The following is a 19,365-nucleotide window of genomic DNA, read 5'->3' on the forward strand; positions in this document are numbered from 1 at the left end:
CGGCGGCGGCGGCGGCGGCGGCGGCGGCGGCGGCGGCGGCGGCGGGTCCCGGCCTCGGCTCTGAGTGCCCGCGCTGCCGGCGCCCGCAGCCAACAAGTTCGGGACGAGACTGACAGCTCGCTCGCCCATTCGTCACCCGCGTACCTGCATATGCATGAGGGGGCGGGGCCGCGCCGCGGGGTGGGGCCAGGGGGCCGGGGGCGCCGGAGCTTTAAAGGCGGCGGAGGGCGCCTCCTGCCAGCGTCCGGTCCGGCGCGCACCTCCCGGGAAGCCGAGGCCGCGGGGGTTTCGTCGCCAACGCGGCCGATCCCGGCGAGCGGGGACCCGCGCAGCCAAGCGCCCTCTGCCCGCCCGCGCCCCGCCGAGTGCCGGGCGCCCCCTGAGGTCGCCGCCCGGTCCCCTCCCATCATGCGCCGCCGCGGCGCTCCTCGGAGTCCCCGGGGAGCCGCCACCTCCTGCACAAATCAGGGCTCGGTCCCCACGCGCGGCGGGCGCGGCCTGGGGCCGGAGCCGGGCCCGGCCGACTGCGCTCCCCCTTCGCAGGGAGGGTCCCCTCTCGGAGCCGCTCCCACCGCTCCGCGCCGGCCGCAGGGGGCGCTGCTCCCCGCCGACGCCCGGGCCCTCCCCGCCCCCCAACTCGCGGATGGGGCAGCCAGGCAACCAGCGCTCCCAGCCTGAGGCTGCGTGTGCCGCTCGCGCTGGCACACGGGTCGCCACCACACATTCGAGGAGGGCCGGGGCCGGGCCGGGCCGAGCTTGGACCAGGCGAGGGGCCCCCTGAGAGGCTCCTCCTGCCGTCCCGGTCGCCAGCCCTCGCCCCACCTGCAGCCACACCTCCAGGGAGCCATCACCAAGAACTCCTGGTCTCCAGGCATCGCCTCCCCTCCACCCAGCAGGGCCCCCCAGGACTGGCGATCGCCCCGGCTGCCGGGGGTCACGACATGTTCCACAGGGGTCTTCCGGCCCCACTCCCACAGTAACGGACCCTCCAGCAAATCTGCCCCGGCCCTGGGCTGGGTGCCGGGAGTGCGGCCGCTCCTGGAGCTAGTCATTGACGCAGTGAGGGGCCTGGGAGGCCCTGGGGGAAGAGGGCTCTGCAGGAACTGGTTCAGGGCCGGGCTGGCAGGAGGAACTCAGGGGACAGGCACTAGCCCAATGGCCCAGTGCCTCGGGGATGAATGCTGTCCTCACCCGGCTCGCTGCCCATTGAGCAGCCCTGTCCAGAACCCAGACCTCAGGTGCAGCTAGGGGCCCAGAAGGGATGGGCCTGGCTCTGCTCATTGCACGTGGCCATCCCTAACCTGAGCCCCTCTGCCGACTGGAAGGGGGCAGGACACAAGCCAGGCACCTCCACACACAAAGACCCCTCCTCATAAGAGCCTCCGCGCCGTGTTCAGGGGTGGGGGTTCCCTTTGGAGGTCCGACTCTGCTCTGGCCTGGAGGGGAGAGGAGCCCCCAGTTCCAGGGGTCCGAGGCGCCATCCCTGCTCATGCCCACTGCCCCGCTACGCACCGAGGCCCTGGGAACCTCTGCCCGCACTGCCAAGCACTGAACAAGGCAGACAGTGCCTGCCCACCCTCAGGGTCTCCGGGCAGGGGTAGACTTAAGGCGGGCAACCCAGGGAGGAGCCCAAGACGACAGGGGGTCAGTCAGGTGAGCAGCCGGGATGGTCCGTGCAATGGCCCTGGGGCCAAGGGAGCCTGGCCCCCCGTGAGGGCCTGTGAGAGACAATGGCCGAGGCAGAAGGGTGAGCGGCGTAGGGGAGGCTGGGGAGGGGGTGGGCGCCAGGCGAGCTGGGCCTCCCGGACTACGGTCTTCCTGCTAAGACCAACGGGAAGTCACGGAAAGCAGCCGGCCTGGGTTGGGCTCCACGTTGTGACTTACATTTTCACAAGGATCCCTGGCTGCGGGGGAGGGGTGGCAGGAGTGAGGCCCGGCAGGGAGGCCATAGGTGGCCACTGTCACAGAGCAAGTGAGAGGGGAAGGTGGCCAGTGGCCGGGCGGGGCCTGGAGCTGGAGGGACTGAGGACCGGGGAATTCCAGCGTGCGCCTCCCTCACGCACCTGGGGCTGCTCAGGCCAGCTGGGGGAGGGAAGGCGGCCTCGGCTGCACCCCCATCCAGAAGCTCCTGTCTCTAAAGAAAAAAAAATTTTTAAAGCCCGGCCAGCATGGCTCAGTGGTTGAGCACTGACCTGTGACCCAGGAGGTCACAATTCAATTCCCGGTCAGGGAACAGGCCCGGGTTGTGGGGCTTGCAGGAGGCAGCTGATCAGTGATTCTCTCTCATCATTGCGCTCTCTCCTTTCCTCTCTGAAGTCAATAAAAATATATTCTTTTTAAAAACTGGAAGCTGCTGTCTCAGCTGAGGCTCTTTCTCAGCCGAGGCACCAGGGGTGACCGCACCCTGCATCTCAGGGTCCAAGCTCCACCCGTCAGGAGACGCAGCCTCCCTCGGGGTCCGGGAGCCCCTGCCCGCCCTGCAAAGCGACGGAGACAGTGGCCTGGCCCAGGGCCTCCCTCCACACCCTTTGGGAGCCGGACCGAGGTCCCTGTGGCCAGAGCAGCTGGGGAGCATCAAGCCGTACTGGGGACGGCAGACCCTGGACGCCTGCCTCCCTGCTCCTGTGGACCCAGAAGCCCCTCCTGCCTCCTAGGAGCCACGGCCCAGACCTAATAGTGCCCAAGAGGTTCAAGTCAGGGAAGGTGGCCTCTTCCGGGGGCAAGGGGACGCCCCCCCCCCCCCCGCGGTTGCTAGGAGACAGGAACCCCCCTCTGAGGGTTCCCTGCAGGGACTGCTGTAGCCTTGGGCCAGAGGGCTGCAAATCCAGGGGTGGTCGGGCGCCTGCCTCCACCCTTGCCGGGCCAGGCTGCCCGGCCTCTTCCAGGAAGGCCCCCGTGATTGTCCTGGGGTCCACTGAGCCACAGCACCCCTCGGATCCCAGTTCCACCGGCCCCCTAGCCTGGGGCTCCCGCTCTGAGCTCCAGCCCCAGGGGTTCTCCCGGGTGTGCCCTGGGCAAGCGCTCTGCTTGTGCTGGACACGGCACGGGTAGTCTGGGGGCCACTCGGCCTGGCCAGGGGGCTTCCGGCCCGGCCGGGGTGCGGACTGCCCAGGATTTGGACAGAGCCTGCTGCGCTCAGGAGTGAGCTGTGCTTCCGCCCGCTTGTGCGGTGCTAAATATAGCGCCAGGGAGGGGGGTTTCCGGTTACAGCCCCCCCCCACCCAGTGCCGGGAAATCGATGCCAGTTCCATTAGGCTCCGTGGTGTGCCGGCTGACCGGCCCCAGGCTGCAGTGAGGGGCGGGGCTGCACTACAGTCCAGGGACCCTGCCCTCTACCCCACCCTGCAGTCCGGGGCTCAGCACATGCCCCAGGGCCCCAAGAGCCCAGGCCCTGCCGGACGCCCCTCCCAGACAGTGTGGCAGGCGGCCCAGAGCCGTGAGCAGTCGGGTGGGCATCAGGCAGGCAGTGCGGGAGGCAGGCAGGCGGGGCTCCCCTGGGCACAGCTCCTGCCCTAGGACAGTTCTTAGATGAGCGGGGCCCGGGGCAGCCCACTGGGGTCTCCTCTGGACAGAATGGAGCTGCAGTGCCCTGGACCCCACAGTTGCCCAGCCCTGCTGGCCCCTTGGACACACCACACACCCTCAGGCCCCTCCCTAGCAGCTTGGCACTCACCTGGCTGGGCTCCCAGGAGGCCCCACCTGGGTCATAGCTGGCATTTGCATACAGGTGTGCTGCTGGGGTGGGCCGATTGGGCCTCCAATGCCAGGCCTGAGCTGTGCTGCTCTGCTAGGCTCCTACAAGCACCCCCACACCGCCTGCCTGGGGTCGGCCTGGGGCGGGGCAGGGCGAGCACACAAGGGCAGGTGGGCCCAGCAGGAGCCCGAGGCAGCATGTCCCGCCCCCACACCATCCAGCTGCAGCCCGGGGCCCAGCCCGGGAACACTGGGGCCCATGGCAACGCTCCTGGCCACTCCGGTCCCCAGAGCCGCCCTCCTGTGGGGACAGCACCCCTGGATTCCTTGCCTTTCCCAGGTCAGGGGTTCATGACCCCGGCCGTCCCGACCTGTGCCCAGGGCAACACCCCAGGGGCTGACCAAAGGGTGTGGGGGCTCTGGGGAAGGGCCAGACCAGGTCACCACCCTCAGGTGGGACCCCACCCCCCCGCTGATGCCTGTGACCATGGTGACCAGCACACTCCCCACAGCGGGCTCCTGGGTGCAGGCGAAGTGGGCAGCGAGCCCACCTGTGGCCCCCAGCGCTCGAGGCCACACACACACACACACACACACACACACACACACACACACACACGGGCTGCAGGTGGAGGGAGATGGCGCCACACTCCTGTGGCTCAGGGGACACGGGCTCTGGGGGTGTCAGCCCAGGCCTCGGGGCGGGGGACCTCGCTTCTCCAGGAACAGGGAGTATGTGCCCCCTGGAATGCACAACTCACAGTTCTGCCGCCCTCCTGACTGAGGCCGGCTCAGCCACCACCCCCGAGGCCCCAGCTCACTCCGTGGCCTGGTGCCCAGGGGGCCCATCCCCAGGCCCACTGAGTTGCCCTCCCTGAGTGTGTACCCGCCCCCCCCCCCCCGCCCCGCCCCGGCCTGGCCTGCCCTTTGGCATAGCCACAGCCCAGGCTTCTGCTGTGGAGTTGAGGGCCCTCTGGAGATCCCCCCCTCTCCGGGCCTCCCCCGGTCACAGCTCGGAGCCAGTGGACACAGCTGGAGCCACAGGAGCCTTTATTGGGCTGCAGGGTGGGGGTCAGGACCGGCCTCGCTCCAGACCCCCTCGAGGGTCACTGGAGACCCAGGCCGGGGCCCACACAATGGAGGAACCAGGAGATCCCAAAGATGACGCCGAGGGTCTTGGGGATGTCCGGGTTGTCCGAGAAGGCCTGGGCGCCCCCCAGGGGCAGGTGCACGACCTCAATGAGCTCGCCCTCCTCGGCCAGGCCCCCGCCCGGGCCACCCCTCTGGGCGTCTGTCACCTCCGCATAGAACATTGTCTGGCTGGAGCCGGTCAGTCCCACGCCAGCCCTGTGGGTCGAGACAGCGCAGGCTGAGCCACAGAGCAGGCCCCGCCCGTCCCTGGTGGAAGGAAGACAGAGCAAGCCACCGAGCTGTGAGGGCCACGCGGCCAGGACCTGCGCCACCCGAGGAGCTGGCCGTGGTCCAGGCCAACGGGGCCTGGGTCACACGCCGCAGCCGTGAGCTGGGAAGGGGGTCTGAGCCCCGGGGTAGACAGGAGACCGGCCACCCCGACCACAGCGGCCGAGGCTCTGAGGGGCGCAGACGTGAGATGAGGGCCTGCAGCTACTCAGCCTCGGGGGACTGTCGGGGGCACCGCCCTCCCTGCCTGTCCACGCTGGGCCCTCAGCCAGGGCCTCCTTCCCGGTGGACGTAACCCCCAGCCCCCGCCCAGGCTGCTGACGCCTCCCCCCAGGGATGCCGGTTGGCTGCCAGCAGGGCCACACCAGCTGCCCGCGGGGTGTGGGCTGGGGGGCTTCCCACCGTCACCTGCAGGACACCAGGCTGGGGGCAGCAGGTGCCAAGGCAGCCCAATCCCCAGCCCAGGGCCCTCGACCCGAGAGGAGCACGAGGGTTCCATTCGCAATGGGTGGTGGCCAGAAGGGGGTACGGTCCCCAGGAGGGAGGCCAGCGCCAAGGGCAGTGTTCTGACCGGCTGGTGGGGGGCAGGAGTGGGCAGCGTAGGGACTGCTGGCTGCGAGGACAGGGCGGTGCACGGGCCAGTCTGGATCCCAGGCCCATAATGGCGCAGGGGGAGAAGGGAACCAGGGGGGATGTCTGGGGAGTCAGGGGGACCCAGGTCGGCGGCAGCTGCCCTGGGAGACGCCCAGCACACGGGAGGGAGCAGGACCACGGCCTTTACACCCCACCTCCAGGAGGGCCCCTCACTGACCTCGCCCAGCTGCTTCCTCTGCCCTCCATCCCCTTATCTCCCTCAGACCCTTCCTGATGGCCCGTTTCCGCCGGCGGCGGCACGGGCTGCCTTTGATGGAAGCCCGTCTGTGGGGTTTCCAGTCTGCTTCCTCCGGCTCTGAAGAGACGGGCGTGGCCTCTGAACATGCCCAGCCAGGCTGGGCACCGCCTCCTCCCTCACTCAGTCATTCCGCAGCCCCTGACCTCAGGCGAAGGCCTGGGACTTGTCGCCTGGGACTGCAGGCAAGTGGCCCGGCTCACCACCGGGCCCTGCTGTCTGTCCAGCCCCGGGAGGCCCACAGGGACAACGGCCTGATCTGCACTCCAGCCCCACCTCAATCCTGCTCCCCACAGCCCCCCTCGACTCCAAAATGCAAGTCTGAGCAGGCTGCTCACTGTCCACAACCTTCCATGGCTCCCCAGCACCCTGGGGATCGGGCATAGCCGAGGCCCCGCATGTGGAGCCCTTCTGCCAGGACCCCCACCTGCCTACCCCCCAACCAGCCCCCGCCCCAGGGCAGGCCCTTGGCGTCTCCCGGTCCCCAGCAGGCTCAGGGGACAAGTAGCTGCTGGCGGGCCCCACGGAGGACACTGCAGGGCATGGTCGGAGGCCCCTCACACCCAGACATCCAACCCTCGGCATGGAAAGCCTCAATCCATTGAACATGGAGGACCCTGTGGCTCACCTCCAACCCCGAGGAGGCCTGGGGGCCAATGAAGCTGGGGCGGGGGGCCCAGCCCACCACTGTGCGCCCCTGCGCTGGGCTGGGAGACAGAGCCCCAGGGGTGCAGGCCCTGCCTCCGGAGAAGGCACCCAGCTCAGTGCGTGCAGGGCACTGAGGCCCTCCTGCCCCAGACTCCCCTGAGGTCCGGACCGTCTCAGTGGGCACCGGGCAGGGGTGGGCTTCCCCCCAACATCCTGTCCTGCCAAGATGGCCCCAGCAGTGGGCCTCATGGGATGTGGGCGATGGGGGGGGGGGGGGGGAGCATCTGGACGTTGGTGGGGCTGGCCCTGAAGTCCAGCGTCCAGGCCACACCTCGTCCCCCTGCCCGGGAGAGCTGGGCCTCTCCTGCCCAGGACACAGCCTTTCCCTCATCCCTGAGCCCCTGTCAGAGCAGACCTGTGACTCATCCCCACCCCCAGGGCCCCATTCTTAATCCCACAGGAAGTGGAGGCATCTGCCGGCAGCAGCTGCCACCAGCCCGCCCCACAGGGCTGGGGGCCGCAGGGCAGGCGCATGGGCCCAGCCCGCCCCAGAACCAGCTCCCAGACCCCAGGTGCCGGCCTGGATCACGACCTGGGTGGGTTCCCTCCAACCTTCCCCAGCCCCACGGTGAAAACAAGGCGGAGGCGCTGCCCTGCTTGCATACCCCCGCGGACGGGGCGCTCACTGCCCGAGGCAGCCGGCGCCCTCCCCGGGGCAGGGCTGCAGCAGGCGCCCCTCGCTGGCGGGCCCACTCACTTGTAGGTGGCGACGCGGCGCAGGTCGGCCGGGGCCAGGCGGTAGCCACACTCCTCCCAGGCCTCCTTGCAGGCCACCTCCTCCAGCGACAGCCCCGGCTGGTCCACGATGCCCGCGCACAGCTCGTACATCACCCCCGCCGAGCCCGGCAGTGCCTCCGGCAGCACCCGCGGCCTGTCGGCGTCCACAGCCGCCAGGGACCCTGGGAAGCGGCGCTCCACCTCGCTCATGTACACGGCTGGTTGGGGGGAGGGCAGACCATGGTCACGGCCACATGGCAGCTGCCTCACCAGGCCTCAGTTTCCCCTGGAGCCCTCCCCACATCTGCGTTCTAACCCTAGGAGCACAGGGGCCCCGCTCCCCACCCCGGGGCCTCACGCCTCCCCCCCCCACCCCCCCCACCCCCCACCACCACCGAGGCCTCACCCCCAGCCTCACCTGGCCTCCCCTCACCCCGGGCCTCACCTGGCCGAAACTGCTTCACCAGCACCAGGCTCCTCCGGGAAGAGTTGAACAGGAGAATGGTCACACTGCAGGGCGGGGGGGGATCGAGCTCAGCACAGAAGCACCCCCCTTCTCATCTCCCTGGGGGCCCTGTTCCCAGCATTCCCAGCCGCCCTCCTCTCCCCGGCAGCCTGGGAAAATGGGGCCCTTGCTCAGATGGGGAGAGCGAGGCCCAGGCAGGGACCCCTGGCAGGAGGGGCAGTGGGGTGGGGAAGACACGTTTGGAAGTTGGGGGCCAGGTGACTGACAGGACATGTGGTCCCTGCTGGCCGGCTGCCTGCTGACCACACTCCTGTGGCCATGTCACTCTCGAGCCCACACCCCAGGGGTCAGGGGCCAGGCACCCAGACAGCTTCTCCCGTCCCCCTGGGTGACCCGCAGAGAAGGGGAAGGGAGCGGGGATGTGCGTGGGGGACACAGATGCAGAGGCAGGGCCCCCGGGCGTCAGAGGAGCCTGGGCTGGGCCTCACCTGTCGTGCGTCTTCATGAAGTCCCACGACTTCTGGGTGCCGTTCTGAAAGAGGCAGGCGGCGGTCAGGGTGCCCCCCCGTCCCCCCACCCTGTCCCCCCACCCCGAGCACCCTGTCCCCCCACCCTGTCCCCCCCAACCCTGGGCACCCTGCCCCCCGCCCTGAGCACCCTGTCCCCCCCAACCCTGGGCACCCTGCCCCCCGCCCCGAGCACCCTGTCCCGCCCCGAGCACCCTGTCCCGCCCTGAGCACCCTATCCTCCCCCGCCCTGGGCACCCTGCCCCCCCCCGCCCTGGGCACCCTGTCCCCCCACCCTGGGCACCCTGTCCCCCCACCCTGGGCACCCTGTCCCCACCCTGCCCTGAGCACCCTGCCCCCATCCTGGGAACCCTGCTCCCCCCGCCCTGAGCACCCTGTCCCCCCCACCCTGGGCACCCTGCTCCCCCGCCCTGGGCACCCTGCCCCCACCCTGAGCTCCCTGCCCCTCCCGGCCCTCCCGCCCTGCTCCCCCGCCCTGGGCACCCTGCCCCAAGGGCTGCCAGGACCTGGGAAGCACCCTGAAGCAGGAGGCAGTGTGGGGCAGGGTCTGGGCTGAGCCGCTGGGGCAGGCAGAACAGACACTATGGGGTTCCAGCAGGCGGAGGGAAGAAGGCACCCAGAGTCCTGCCAGCTGGACACCAGCAGGTGAAATGGACATTCACCTGGTCCAGCACCGCCCCATGGCGTCCCTGTGGATGAGGCTGGACCTGGGCACTCGGGGCCCTGCCCTGTGGCTGCCCATCACCAGCCCCCCAGTCACGGGGTCAGCCCAGAGGCCCCGGTGAACTGCTGGCCCCACCCCTGGGGTCTGTCCAGCCACGACATGGACATGGTCCTGACACGAGAAACACAGTGAGTGCCCCGTCCTGGGGCAGGGCGCCAAGGGACAGTTTCATGGGAAATTCCTGGAGGAGGTGACGCCACACAGAGATGAGGAAAGGGCATTCCAAGCAGGGGGGCCTCACAGGCGGGGGGGGGGGGCCTCACAGGCGGGGGGGGGGCCTCACAGGCGGGGCCACAGGTGGTCCCAGCAGTGTCGGGCCTGGGTCTGACCTGGCGGGAGGCAGAGGTGCCCTGGAAGGGTGGTGGCAGCCTCGGTTCCCAAAGGGCAGGGAGGCCCGGGGCCCTGTGTGCGGCCGGCTGCCCGGGAGGCCGTCCTCGGGCACTGCCCCCAGGAGCAAGCCCGGGCCTGCCTGCCACCCGCCACCCGGAGCCAGCCACCCGCCCACGCCGGCTCCAGGGAGGGCCTGCCCTGTGCATGCGCCCGCTGTGCCCACTGCTCCCTCCGTGCGTGTCCCGTGCCGGTCTCAGAGGCCCTCGGCTCAGGATCAAAACGTCTGCCAGACCTTCAGGTCCAGCAGAGGCGGGTGCAGGGGAGGGTCTGCGGCTGCCCCGACCTGGCTCCTCTTCTGAGGCCCAGACACAATCCTCTCCCCGTCAGACCCAGGGGTGCCCCGTCTCTGGTCCGCCTGTCTGTCCACAGCACTCCCTGGCCAGGGTAGCTAACGACCAAAGGCTACAGGAGCTCTGGGTGGCATGTGCTGCCCGGCCCGATGGCCCTGGCCCCCAGCCTGTGCCCAGCTCAGCGGTGCCTCACAGCTCAGTCTGGTCGCCAGCACCCACCAGGGGGATGTCGCGGCAGGCGCCCACCGAGCTGTCCCCCTCACGGGAGGTGGGAGGGGCTGCAGCCACGGCCCAGCAGGCATGTGCCCGACACCCAGAGCCCCAGCCTGGGGGGCCCAGCAGCCATCAGGCCCCTGCCCAGGAGATGTCAGAGAGGGGCAGCGACCTCCACGTTCCCACACTGCCCCTCGACTGCCTTGCCCGCCTGCCCCAGGCTAGTGCTGCCAACAAGGGTGCATCCTGGGACCCCAGGGGAAGTGGGGTGCAGGGGCCTCTCTCAGGCTGGGCTGCAGAGGGCTTGGTGGGGGGTTCCCGGGGTCACTGTGCTGAGAGGGCGGGGGGCAGGGCCGTCTCCATCTGAAGGGCCTGCAGCGGGCAGCCCGCCGGGCAGGTGGAGCTGCAAGGAAACGGTGGGGACCCGAGTGGACAGAGCAGGTCCTGAGAGACCGCCGGAGGCGGCCACCAGCTGGACAAGGAGAGAGGGCAGGAGCCCGCGTCCCCAACAGGTGTTTCCTGGTGACCTGTTTCCACGTGCCCGGGAGGCGGCGTGGGCCCCACGGGTGAGACTCGGGGGCGTGTCCTCTTCCCGGGGAACCACCGCCTCCGGGAAGCGCTCCGTGACCTCGGAGGAGCCCGCAAATCCCGCCGCAAAGCGGGCCGGAGGTGCCCTGCGGGGCCGCCCTGGCCCGGCACTCACGCGGCGTGGGAACCGGAGCCACCCGCGAGGCCGGGGGCGGGGCGGGCGCGGGCAGTGGGCGGGGCTCCGCGAGGTGGGCGGGGCGGACGCGGGGGGTGGGCGGGGCTCCGCGCCGCGGAAGGGACGGGCGGAAGCGGCGGCGGCGGCTCACCTGGCGGTAGTGCAGCGTGAACGGCCGCAGGTAGGGCGAGGCTGCGCACCGGCCCACGGCCACCCCCTCGATACGCTCCATGGCCGCGGGGAGCCCGGGGCGCGGCGGACACAGCGGGTGCGCGCGGGGCAGGAGCGGGCGGACCGGCGGGCGCGTGACGCCGCTCTGGGCATGCGCAGTTGGGGCGGGGCGGGGTGCGCTCGGCGAGTGGCGCGCGGAGGGGGCGGGCGGGGCGGGCCGGAGAGGACGCGCCGGAGCAGCGATCGCGGGCGCTCGGGGCTCGGCACGGGGCGGGGAGAGCGGCGCCGCGCGCGGTTCTGCCGGGATGAGCCGAGCGGTGCCTCCCCCGAGGGCCGGCCGCCGTCCCGTGATGGGTCGTCCCGGGGCGGGGGGGGTGGCAGCCCGGGAGGCAGCGATGAGCCCTGAAGGGGGCAGTGGCGGACCTGCGGGAGGGAGAGCGCGGGGGTCGCCGCGGGGCGGCGCGTGGACACCTCCTGGGAGCCTCGTGGCCGGGAGGCGAGAAGGCGGTGCCCGGCCGGCGTGGCTCCGGGGTTGGAGCCGGAGGTCACGTTGGATTGCGGGTCGGGCACGCGCCTGGGGTGCCCACTAGACCCCCCGGTGGGGGGCGTGCAGGAGGCAGCCGGTCCATGATTCTCACCATCGAAGTCTCTCTCCCTCCCGTCCTCTCCGAAACCAATAAACATTGAAAAGCGACGACTTGGGGAGGAGGGACAGGAGAGCTCGGCCTCCCGTCCAGGTTCCCGGCCTGGGCCTGGGGCGCCGCCTCTGGGCTTGTCCCTCCTCCCAGCTGCCATCCCCGCCCCCAGAAGCCCGCTCCGCTGCCTGGGCTGCAGGGCCCCCCTTCTGCACGTGGATCCCAAGGACCCCCTCCAAGTGTGGCTTCGCCTCCCCAGGCGCTGCTGCGAGGGGTGGGGTGGGGAACTGGCCCCAGGAGGGACGCCCAGGTGGGGCTGGCCATGGGGCCTTGAAAGCTGTCCCCATGTTACTATTGCCGCGTGAAAAGCACCCAGAATCCCCCGGCTTGGAGCGCCATTGACGGCCCTCTCCCGTCCGAGTGGGGGCCCTGGCCCGGCCGCAGCTCTCCCGTTCCCCTGCAGCGACGGGCAGGGCAGCTGGGGCTGGAATAGTCCGCAGGCTCCGAGGGATGCCCGTCAGCTTGGCCTCTTCGCCCGGGCGGGGGGCCTCCTCTACGTGGCTGGAGCAGCCACCTGGCTGGGCGTGTCACTGTGTGGCCTCTCCCGTGTGGCTGGCGTGGGCTGCCCCACAGCATGGCGGTGTCCGCACACGGCCTCGGGCCAGCCTGTGGCCCGGCCTGGGAAGGCAAGCAGTGTCCTGCCCACTGTGTCCTGTGAGTCCCAGAGAGCCCTGGCCAGCCAGGGTCCGGGGGAGGGGGCTTCACAAGGGGGGCCCTGGGAGGCGTGGTGCTGGGGGTTGTCAGAGACTCCCCGATCCCAGCCTCGGCCTGGTGTCCTGGGGGCTGGAGAGAGAGAGAGTCCACCCGCCTCTTCCTCCGGGCACAGGGGCCGGTGCTTCTGCCTGCTGGGCTGCGTGGAGTGAGGCAGGGCCGCCCCAGGGCACACAGCGCCGCCCCAGGGGGCACCTCTCTTGTGTGTGTAGATATGTGTAGGTGTGTCTATATACACTAGAGGCCTGGTGCACGGATTCGTGCACCCGTGGGGTCCCTCGGCCTGGCCTGCGAGGATTGGGCCAAAACTGGTTCTCGGACATCCCCCGAGGGTACCGGATTGCGAGACCCCTCCTGCAGGCCAGCCTCTGGGACCTGGACGCCCACCGGCTCCCTCCTCCCTCCTCTCTGGGTCCAGGGTGTGGGTGAAGCAGATTCGGGGCGACAGTGCCCCAGCAGCAACCTAACCCACGGCCGATTCCACGAGGAATTGCGCTCCCTCCTCTGCTGGTAGGAGCGTCTGCCCCCTAGTGGTCATTGCACAGCATGGCTACCAGGCGAGCGGTCGAACAGTTGGTTGGTAACTTAGGCTTTTATGCATATAGATATTTTATTGGTTTCAGAGAGGAAGGGAGAGAGAGAGAAACATCAATGAGAGAGAATCGTGGATAGGCTGCCTCCTGCACGCCCCCTACTGGGGATGGAGCCTGTAACTCAGGCATGTGCCCCGGCCGGGAATGGAACCGTGACCTCCTGGTTCACAGGTCGGCGCTCACCCACGGAGCCACGGTGGCCGGGCCCCAGGAAGCCTCTCCAGGGAGCCTCGCTTTCATCACATGCGGGGAAGTAGCGTTGTCGTAGTAACGCAAGCTGAGGGCTGGCAGTGCGGGTTGCGGGATTTACGTGCCTGCGATCTGCCAGCAAGATGCTGCCCCCCCCCCCCCCCGCAGGAAGCAGGCCCTCAGACGCCCTACGGAACCCCACCGATTGGGAGACCCAGAACCGAGGCTGCACCCCAGCCCTTTCACGGCAGCCGAAACCGCGTGTCCCTCAGCACGTGATGGCACACCGGCCGGTCACACACGGAACGTGCGGCTCCTACGAGGAATGACGCCCGCACTCGCCACAGCATGGGTGAACCCGCCGTTGGCTGCCGGGAAGCGGCGACACGTATGTGAATTGCAGGACGGGCAGACTGCGCCCGTCAGAGGGTGCCAGGGGCGGCGTGGGAGGAGGGGCAGGGGCTGCTCGGTGAGGACAGGGCTTCCTTTCGGGTGAGAGAATGTTCTGGAACTATGTCGTGGTGGTTACACACCATGATGCGTGCGCTAAATGCCACCGTACACGGTAAAGGGTTCGTGTTCTGTGAACGTCAGTTCAGTTTTTAAAAAATGAAAAAGGCCCCGTGAGGCTGTTCAGGAGCCTCCATGCTGCCCATGGCCGCCCGCGGCGTCCCCACCCACCAGCGCCGGGGGACCTGGGGGTGCAGGTGGGTGAGTTTCTCCAGGGAGACATGAGTCCGACCGTTTTTCTGGAGTGTCCAGTGCATCCGGGCGGCTTGGAACTGGGGCCGGGGGCCGAGGGGCCACGGGGCCTCGAAAAGCCACCACTGACCTGGCACCGTGGGGGCTGCAGAGGCCGCCGGGCGGAGGCCTGACGAGGAGGCCACACGGCCGCCCCCCAGCAGCCCCCCCGCAGGGCCTGTACTTGGTCACGTCGACGCCGAAGGTTCGGGGATCAGGGTGTAAACCAGGAGCAGCTGATGGGTCCATGTCAGAGGGTCCAGGCGAGTGGGGGCCTCGGGCAGGTCAGGGACACAGGGGCACTGGGAGGACACCCCACAGGAGGGGGCGGGTGCTGGCAGGGCACCCAGAGGCTCCCGCTGGCTGCCACCGCCCTTTTCTGTGTAAGGGGTGAGGACGCGGTGGGAGGGGAGGGTGGCAGCAGCCTGGGCAGGTGGACAGGTGGCCATTGGCCACCTCCAGCGCTCGGCCATTCCCCCGACGGGGCGACAGGCGGTCCACAGGTGAGGCTGCAGCTCAGGGAATTTCTGCCGTGACAGGCGGGGAAATGGAGGCCACCGAGCCGGCCCCTGCGCTCAGCATTGGGGCCCAACAGTGCCTCTGCCTGGCCGCACGGACGGCGTGTCCACTGACCCTGCTCCACGCTCCGGTCTCGCTGAGGACCCAGACCAGCAGGGGCCAGGGGTCAGCTCTCAGGCTTCCTCTTCGGCCCCAGCGCCCTGTGCCAGTTCCTGCTCCGACTCACGTGGCTGTGGAGGCCGAGTGGCCCCAAGTCTGCCCTCGGGGACCCAGGACATCAGGCAGAGAACAGCCTCCCTCATTCGCCTTTTGTGCCACCCAGACCCACGGGCCGAGGAGGCACCCACACCGGGGAGCCCACTGCTGTACTCAGGTCCCGACCCACAGGCTAGCCTCCTCCAGAATGTCCTCAGGCACCCCCAGAATTGTGTCCCCCCAAATATCAGGGCACCTGGGCCTAGCCCATCCCGGCTGACATAAAATCATCCCCCACAGAAGGAAAGGAGAAAAAGTGATGGTTAAAACCACGCAGAAGGAAGTGTGAGTAGAACGCGCTTGGAGAGAATCATGGATCGGCTGCCTCCTGCTCGCCCCACAGGATCGAGCTGGAATCCCAGGCCTGTGCCCTGACTGGGAATCGAACCGTGACCTCCTGGTTCATAGGCCGACGCTCACCCACTGAGCCACACCAGCCGGGCCAGAATGCACTTCTTAACCTGCTGCAAAGTGTGTGTGCTCACAGAGAAAGCACCCGGCCGGCGTGGCTGAGGTCCTGGTGCACACGCTGGGGGAGGAGAGGACGTGTGCATGCGTGTGCCCAGGTGGGTGTGTGCACGCGTGTACATGTGCGCTGTTTTGCTGCTGTGGTCATGCCGTCTGACGCCCCTCGGGTCCCGCCGAGCCGCTGCCAGGGTGGAGGAGCCCCACGGGTTCTCAGCCGCTTAAACATGAGACGCGTTCTCCGTGCGGAGGAGTCTGGGGCGTGTCTCCATAACGCACAGCACGGCGTAAAGAATAACGGCCCGGCCGCGGGGCTCGGGCTGAGCGTTGACCTGTGAGCCAGGAAGTCACGGTTCGGTTCCCGGTCAGGGCACAGGCCTGGGCTGTGGGCTCGATCCCCAGGGGGGCGGGAGCGGGAGGAGGCAGCCGATCCATGATTCTCTCATGGATGTTTCTCTCTCCCCCTCTCCCTTCCTCCCTGACACCAGTCACACACACACACACACACACAAATATTCTGTGAGATCAGTAAAGCAGGTGCTCAGTAGCCAGGTCATGACGCAGCACATTTCTGGGGCCCTGGGGGGACACAGGGAGCAGGGGGACAGGGCTGCTCCCCCCGAGGGCGCTCCCTCCAGGCGCTGAGAACCATCGCCTGGACCCTCTGACCTTTTTCACACTCGGGGTGCCCCAGCGACATCCCCTTTCGTTTTGACAAACTGCTCAGCTGAGCTCCCAGGAGAAGAGGGGCTGAGAGATCCCAGGGCCGAGGGCCGGCCTCAGCCTCCCTCCGGGTTTCCAGGGGCCATTCTGTGGCCGTCATGGGGTGGACATCCAAGCCCCCGTCCGGGCACCTGGCAGCGTTCTGCGTTTCTGCTTCTAACCACCGGCGTCGGTCAGGAGCAGGTCACAGCAGACGTGCCCGGGGAAGCAGCCTCTCGGCTCCCGGAGGTGCCAGCTGTGCCACACGGTCTAATCGGGATGCTGGCCCCAGAGGCAGAGCTGCCCTGCAGCCGCCTCCCCTCCCCTGGCCCCTGCGTCGGACGTCGCACGCTGGAGGCTGCGTGCCTGGAAGGTACCCTGTAACACCTGGCCTTGCTCCACCCTCACACATGAAGGCTGCTGGGCTGGGTATAGGATTCTTCTTTCTTTCCTTTTTTTTTTTTTTTTTTAAGAGAAACATGTTTTTTGTTTGTTTTGTTTTAAAATATATATATTTTTTATTTCAGAGAGGAAAGGAGAGGGGGAGAGAGAGAGAAACATCAATGATGAGCGAGAATCTGATGGGCTGCCTCCTGCAGGCCCTTGACTGAAACCGAATCCGGGACCCTTCGGTCCGCAGGCCGACGCGCTATCTACTGAACCAAACCAGCCAGGGCTGGAATTCCTGGTTGGAAATTACAGCACGTTCCTCCAGCAGGTGGTAGGCATTGCTTCGTTGTCTGCTCCCCCTCCCACCCCCCATGGGGCTGCCTCCATCGCAGGCCATGGGGAGGCCTCTTTGGGGACCCCCAGCGTTGATCTGGAGAACTTCCTGTTTGGACGAGAACAGGACCCGTCTGTCCGTCTGTTGCCTCATCCAGACGGACTGTCCCATCTGGGCTCTCGGCGCTGAGCTCTTGGTGTCTGAGGGGCGGCTGGCGGCTGTGACTGTGCGGTCCCCCGAGGCTGTGTTTTTAGTTGTGTGTATGTTACATTGTCATCTGCTGTTCATGTCAAAGTACTGGTGTCCCTCTTTGTTCTTCATGATGCTGTTATTTCTTTAAATATGTTTTTATTGATTTCAGAGAGAAGGAGAGAGAGAGAGAGAAACATCAATGATGAGAATCATCGATCGGTTGCCCCCTGCATGCCCCCTACTGGGGATCGAGCCGAAACCTGGGCATGTGCCCTGACTGGAATCAAACCCAGGACCCCTCAGGCCGCAGGCGGACATCCTATCCACTGAGCCGAACCGGCTAGGGCGTGATGCTATTATTTTAAAATCTACTTTCTTGTTTAGTAAAATGACCACCCAGCTTTCCTTTGGCTAACAGTTCTCCATCTTTTATTGTGCAGGCCAGAGCCACGCTGAGCCGGGGCAGCAGGGCAACAGCGGGCCCATTACTGGGAGTCCCCTGGCCAGGTCGAAGGGGGTGCAGAATGGTCTAGCCCAGGGGTGGGCAAACTTTTTGACTCGAGGGCCACAATGGGTTTTAAACTGGACCGGAGGCCGGAACAAAAGCATGGATGGAGTGTTTGTGTGAACTAATATAAATTCAAAGTAAACATCATTACATAAAAGGGTACGGTCTTTTTTTTTTTTTAGTTTTATTCATTTCAAACGGGCGGATCCGGCCCGCGGGCCGTAGTTTGCCCACGGCTGGGTTAGGGTGACCCTCCTGGGGAGGGAGGGGGGAGAGTGGGGTGCAGGACAGCCCCTCCAGGTCCGGGGCAGGCAGAGAGCTGCGAGTGGCGTGCTGAGGCCAGCTGTGGCCTCACTCGGGCCCCAACACAGAGCAGACCCCGGCTGCTGAGACGCGTGCCTGTGGGCGAGGCTGCCCGGTCACCCTGGGGCTGGTGGCTCGACCCAGGTCCCAGTTCCCAACCTCTAGGCGCCCCTGGGTCTCGAAGGGAAACAGCTCAGCCAGGAGCCCCAGGAGCGCACAGCCCATCACAGGCCCAGCCCGCCCGGAAAGCAGCCGGGAACAATGCCCTGCGTGTGACAGGCTTTCCCCTCGGCGGGAGAAAATAGCGTTTCACAGAATGGCGGTTTCCTGCATTTGTGCCGGGGCCTGAGGAGTGAATCACACGGACCTCCCACAAAGAGGAGCTGCCGGCCAAGTCCACCAGGGCCGCCCCAGCCCCAGCCTGGCCACTGACCTCCTCCCACTTCAACACCTGCCGAGGGGCCCGGGCTGGGCCGGGGCCTGTGGGCTCCCAGCCGAGGGCTGAGGGTGGGGGAGGGAGCGGGGAGGAGAGCTTCTCTAGGGCCAGGGGTCTGGGGTCAAAGTGGCCAGTGACCTCTGCTCTCCGAGGTCAGGGCACATTTGGGGCTCGAGCTGCGCTGGGGGCAGGCCACGGGGCCCTGCAGGTAGACGCACTCCCTGGGTCTCCTTCCGCACGCGAGGGGCGGGGGGGGCGGGGGGGTCCCTGGGGATGGGGAGGTGGAACAGTGCCGCCTACGAGGGCCACCACGCGGGAGTCCAGTCAGAAGGTGCTAGGTGCCCACTAGCGGGTCCTGGTGGCCCAGGTGGTCAGACCCAGCACCGGGGGACATGTGACCTGTCCAGGGGTGTGAACTTGCCCGGGTGGTAGCAGGGGGACCCTGAGGGCACCCCTTCGGTCTTTTCCTCTGACCCAGAGGTGTGAGGGCGGGGCCTCAGTGGAGGAGCCCTGACCCCTGATCCCCACTGTGGGGCCTGGGGGGGCCGCTGCAGGGCCAGGCTCACCCTGAGCTCCCCTTTGGGGAGACTGAACCAGGACGCTGATCTCCCCCCTCGCTTTCTACCTCCACACACTCCCCAGAACCCCTCCCAAGACCCTCAGGGCTCAGCTGTCAGCCAGACTCCCATCACCTCTGTCTTCAACCTGGGGAGGGGCTCGCGTGACCCTTGAGGAGCCGGCCACCGCCCCTCCCTTCAGCCACGGACCCTGGTCTCTCCTGGGTGAGGCCCCGGCTGACCACCCTCCTGCCTACTCCCGCGACTTCTGTCACCCCTACACCAAAACCTCACCATGGCCAGACCGCCCCTGCCCTGCAGCTCAGGGCCTCAGCCCTGCATCACCCTCCCCACCCCTGGCCTTCCCGGGGCGCGCGGCATGGAGACGATGGTGCCGACTACCTGCTTTGGGGACACGTGCCCCTCTCCTGGGACGTCCCTGACACCAGCGTGAGGCTCTGCTGGACGCCGGCTACGGCCGCGGGACCGCCAAGGCCTCGAGGAAGCCATGGAGTGCAGCGGGGTGCACCTCGCTCGGCCCTTCCCGCCAGCCTCCTGCTCCCCCTGCTTCCCCAGGGCAGGAACCCCGGAAGGGCACGGGCTCCCCTTTGATTCCTCACAGGTGTTTCCCCCGAATCTCTTCTACCTCGAGTCCCCGCTTGGCCTCTCGGATTAGTTCAAGTTCAGGCCCCACCTCTCCTGGGCCTTCTGGCCTTCAGACCCTCAGGCCAAGGTGCCAGGATGGCTCGGCTCCCCCACCCCCGGGTGCCTGGCCCTTCATCGGCACTCGCTGCCCTTGGCACAGGGCCTACGGCGCTCCGTGCTGTGCTGGTGCTGCCCCCCCCCAGCCCCCCCCCCCCTCACA

The 19,365-nt window shown here is 67.9% G+C and overlaps 2 protein-coding genes and 1 long non-coding RNA gene across 3 annotated transcripts in view; 1 reads left to right on the plus strand and 2 right to left on the minus strand.

Moving 5' to 3' along the window:
- Window positions 1-4,726: 4,726 nt before the first annotated feature.
- NUDT14 (nudix hydrolase 14) lies at window positions 4,727-11,034 on the minus strand. The gene is made up of 5 exons (XM_070412193.1): window positions 10,891-11,034; window positions 8,381-8,424; window positions 7,872-7,936; window positions 7,407-7,644; window positions 4,727-5,040 (listed from the first exon to the last, which is right to left on the minus strand). Exons 1-5 carry the CDS (start codon window positions 10,969-10,971, stop codon window positions 4,800-4,802), a joined length of 669 nt encoding a protein of 222 aa, XP_070268294.1. The 5' UTR covers window positions 10,972-11,034; the 3' UTR covers window positions 4,727-4,799.
- On the plus strand, window positions 10,856-17,461 carry LOC139008739 (uncharacterized). The gene is made up of 3 exons (XR_011471198.1): window positions 10,856-10,920; window positions 13,267-13,486; window positions 16,308-17,461. It is a non-coding gene; the product is annotated as an uncharacterized lncRNA (long non-coding RNA).
- The window catches only part of BRF1 (BRF1 general transcription factor IIIB subunit), a 48,576-nt gene continuing 45,478 nt past the window's right edge, over window positions 16,268-19,365 (minus strand). The window contains exon 19 of the transcript XR_011471156.1: window positions 16,268-16,838. The gene's annotated coding sequence lies outside the window, so the exon portion shown is untranslated. The remainder of the gene's footprint in view (window positions 16,839-19,365) is intronic.

Source organism: Myotis yumanensis, unplaced genomic scaffold (genome assembly GCF_028538775.1).
Source record: "Myotis yumanensis isolate MYYU_CA2020_CCGP unplaced genomic scaffold, mMyoYum1.0.hap1 SCAF_1, whole genome shotgun sequence".
NCBI classification, from domain to species: Eukaryota; Metazoa; Chordata; class Mammalia; order Chiroptera; family Vespertilionidae; genus Myotis; species Myotis yumanensis.

What these genes read in the sequence shown, in the direction of transcription:
- NUDT14 (XM_070412193.1), bottom strand. Translation starts at nt 10,971, where the DNA reads ATGGAGCGTATCGAGGGGGTGGCCGTGGGCCGGTGCGCAGCCTCGCCC. An exon ending in TTCATGAAGACGCACGACAG is followed by an intron (nt 7,937 to 8,380) that starts GTGAGGCCCAGC and finishes CCCGCCCTGCAG; the next exon opens with TGTGACCATTCTCCTGTTCA. An exon ending in GGTGAAGCAGTTTCGGCCAG is followed by an intron (nt 7,645 to 7,871) that starts GTGAGGCCCGGG and finishes CCCCCCAACCAG; the next exon opens with CCGTGTACATGAGCGAGGTG.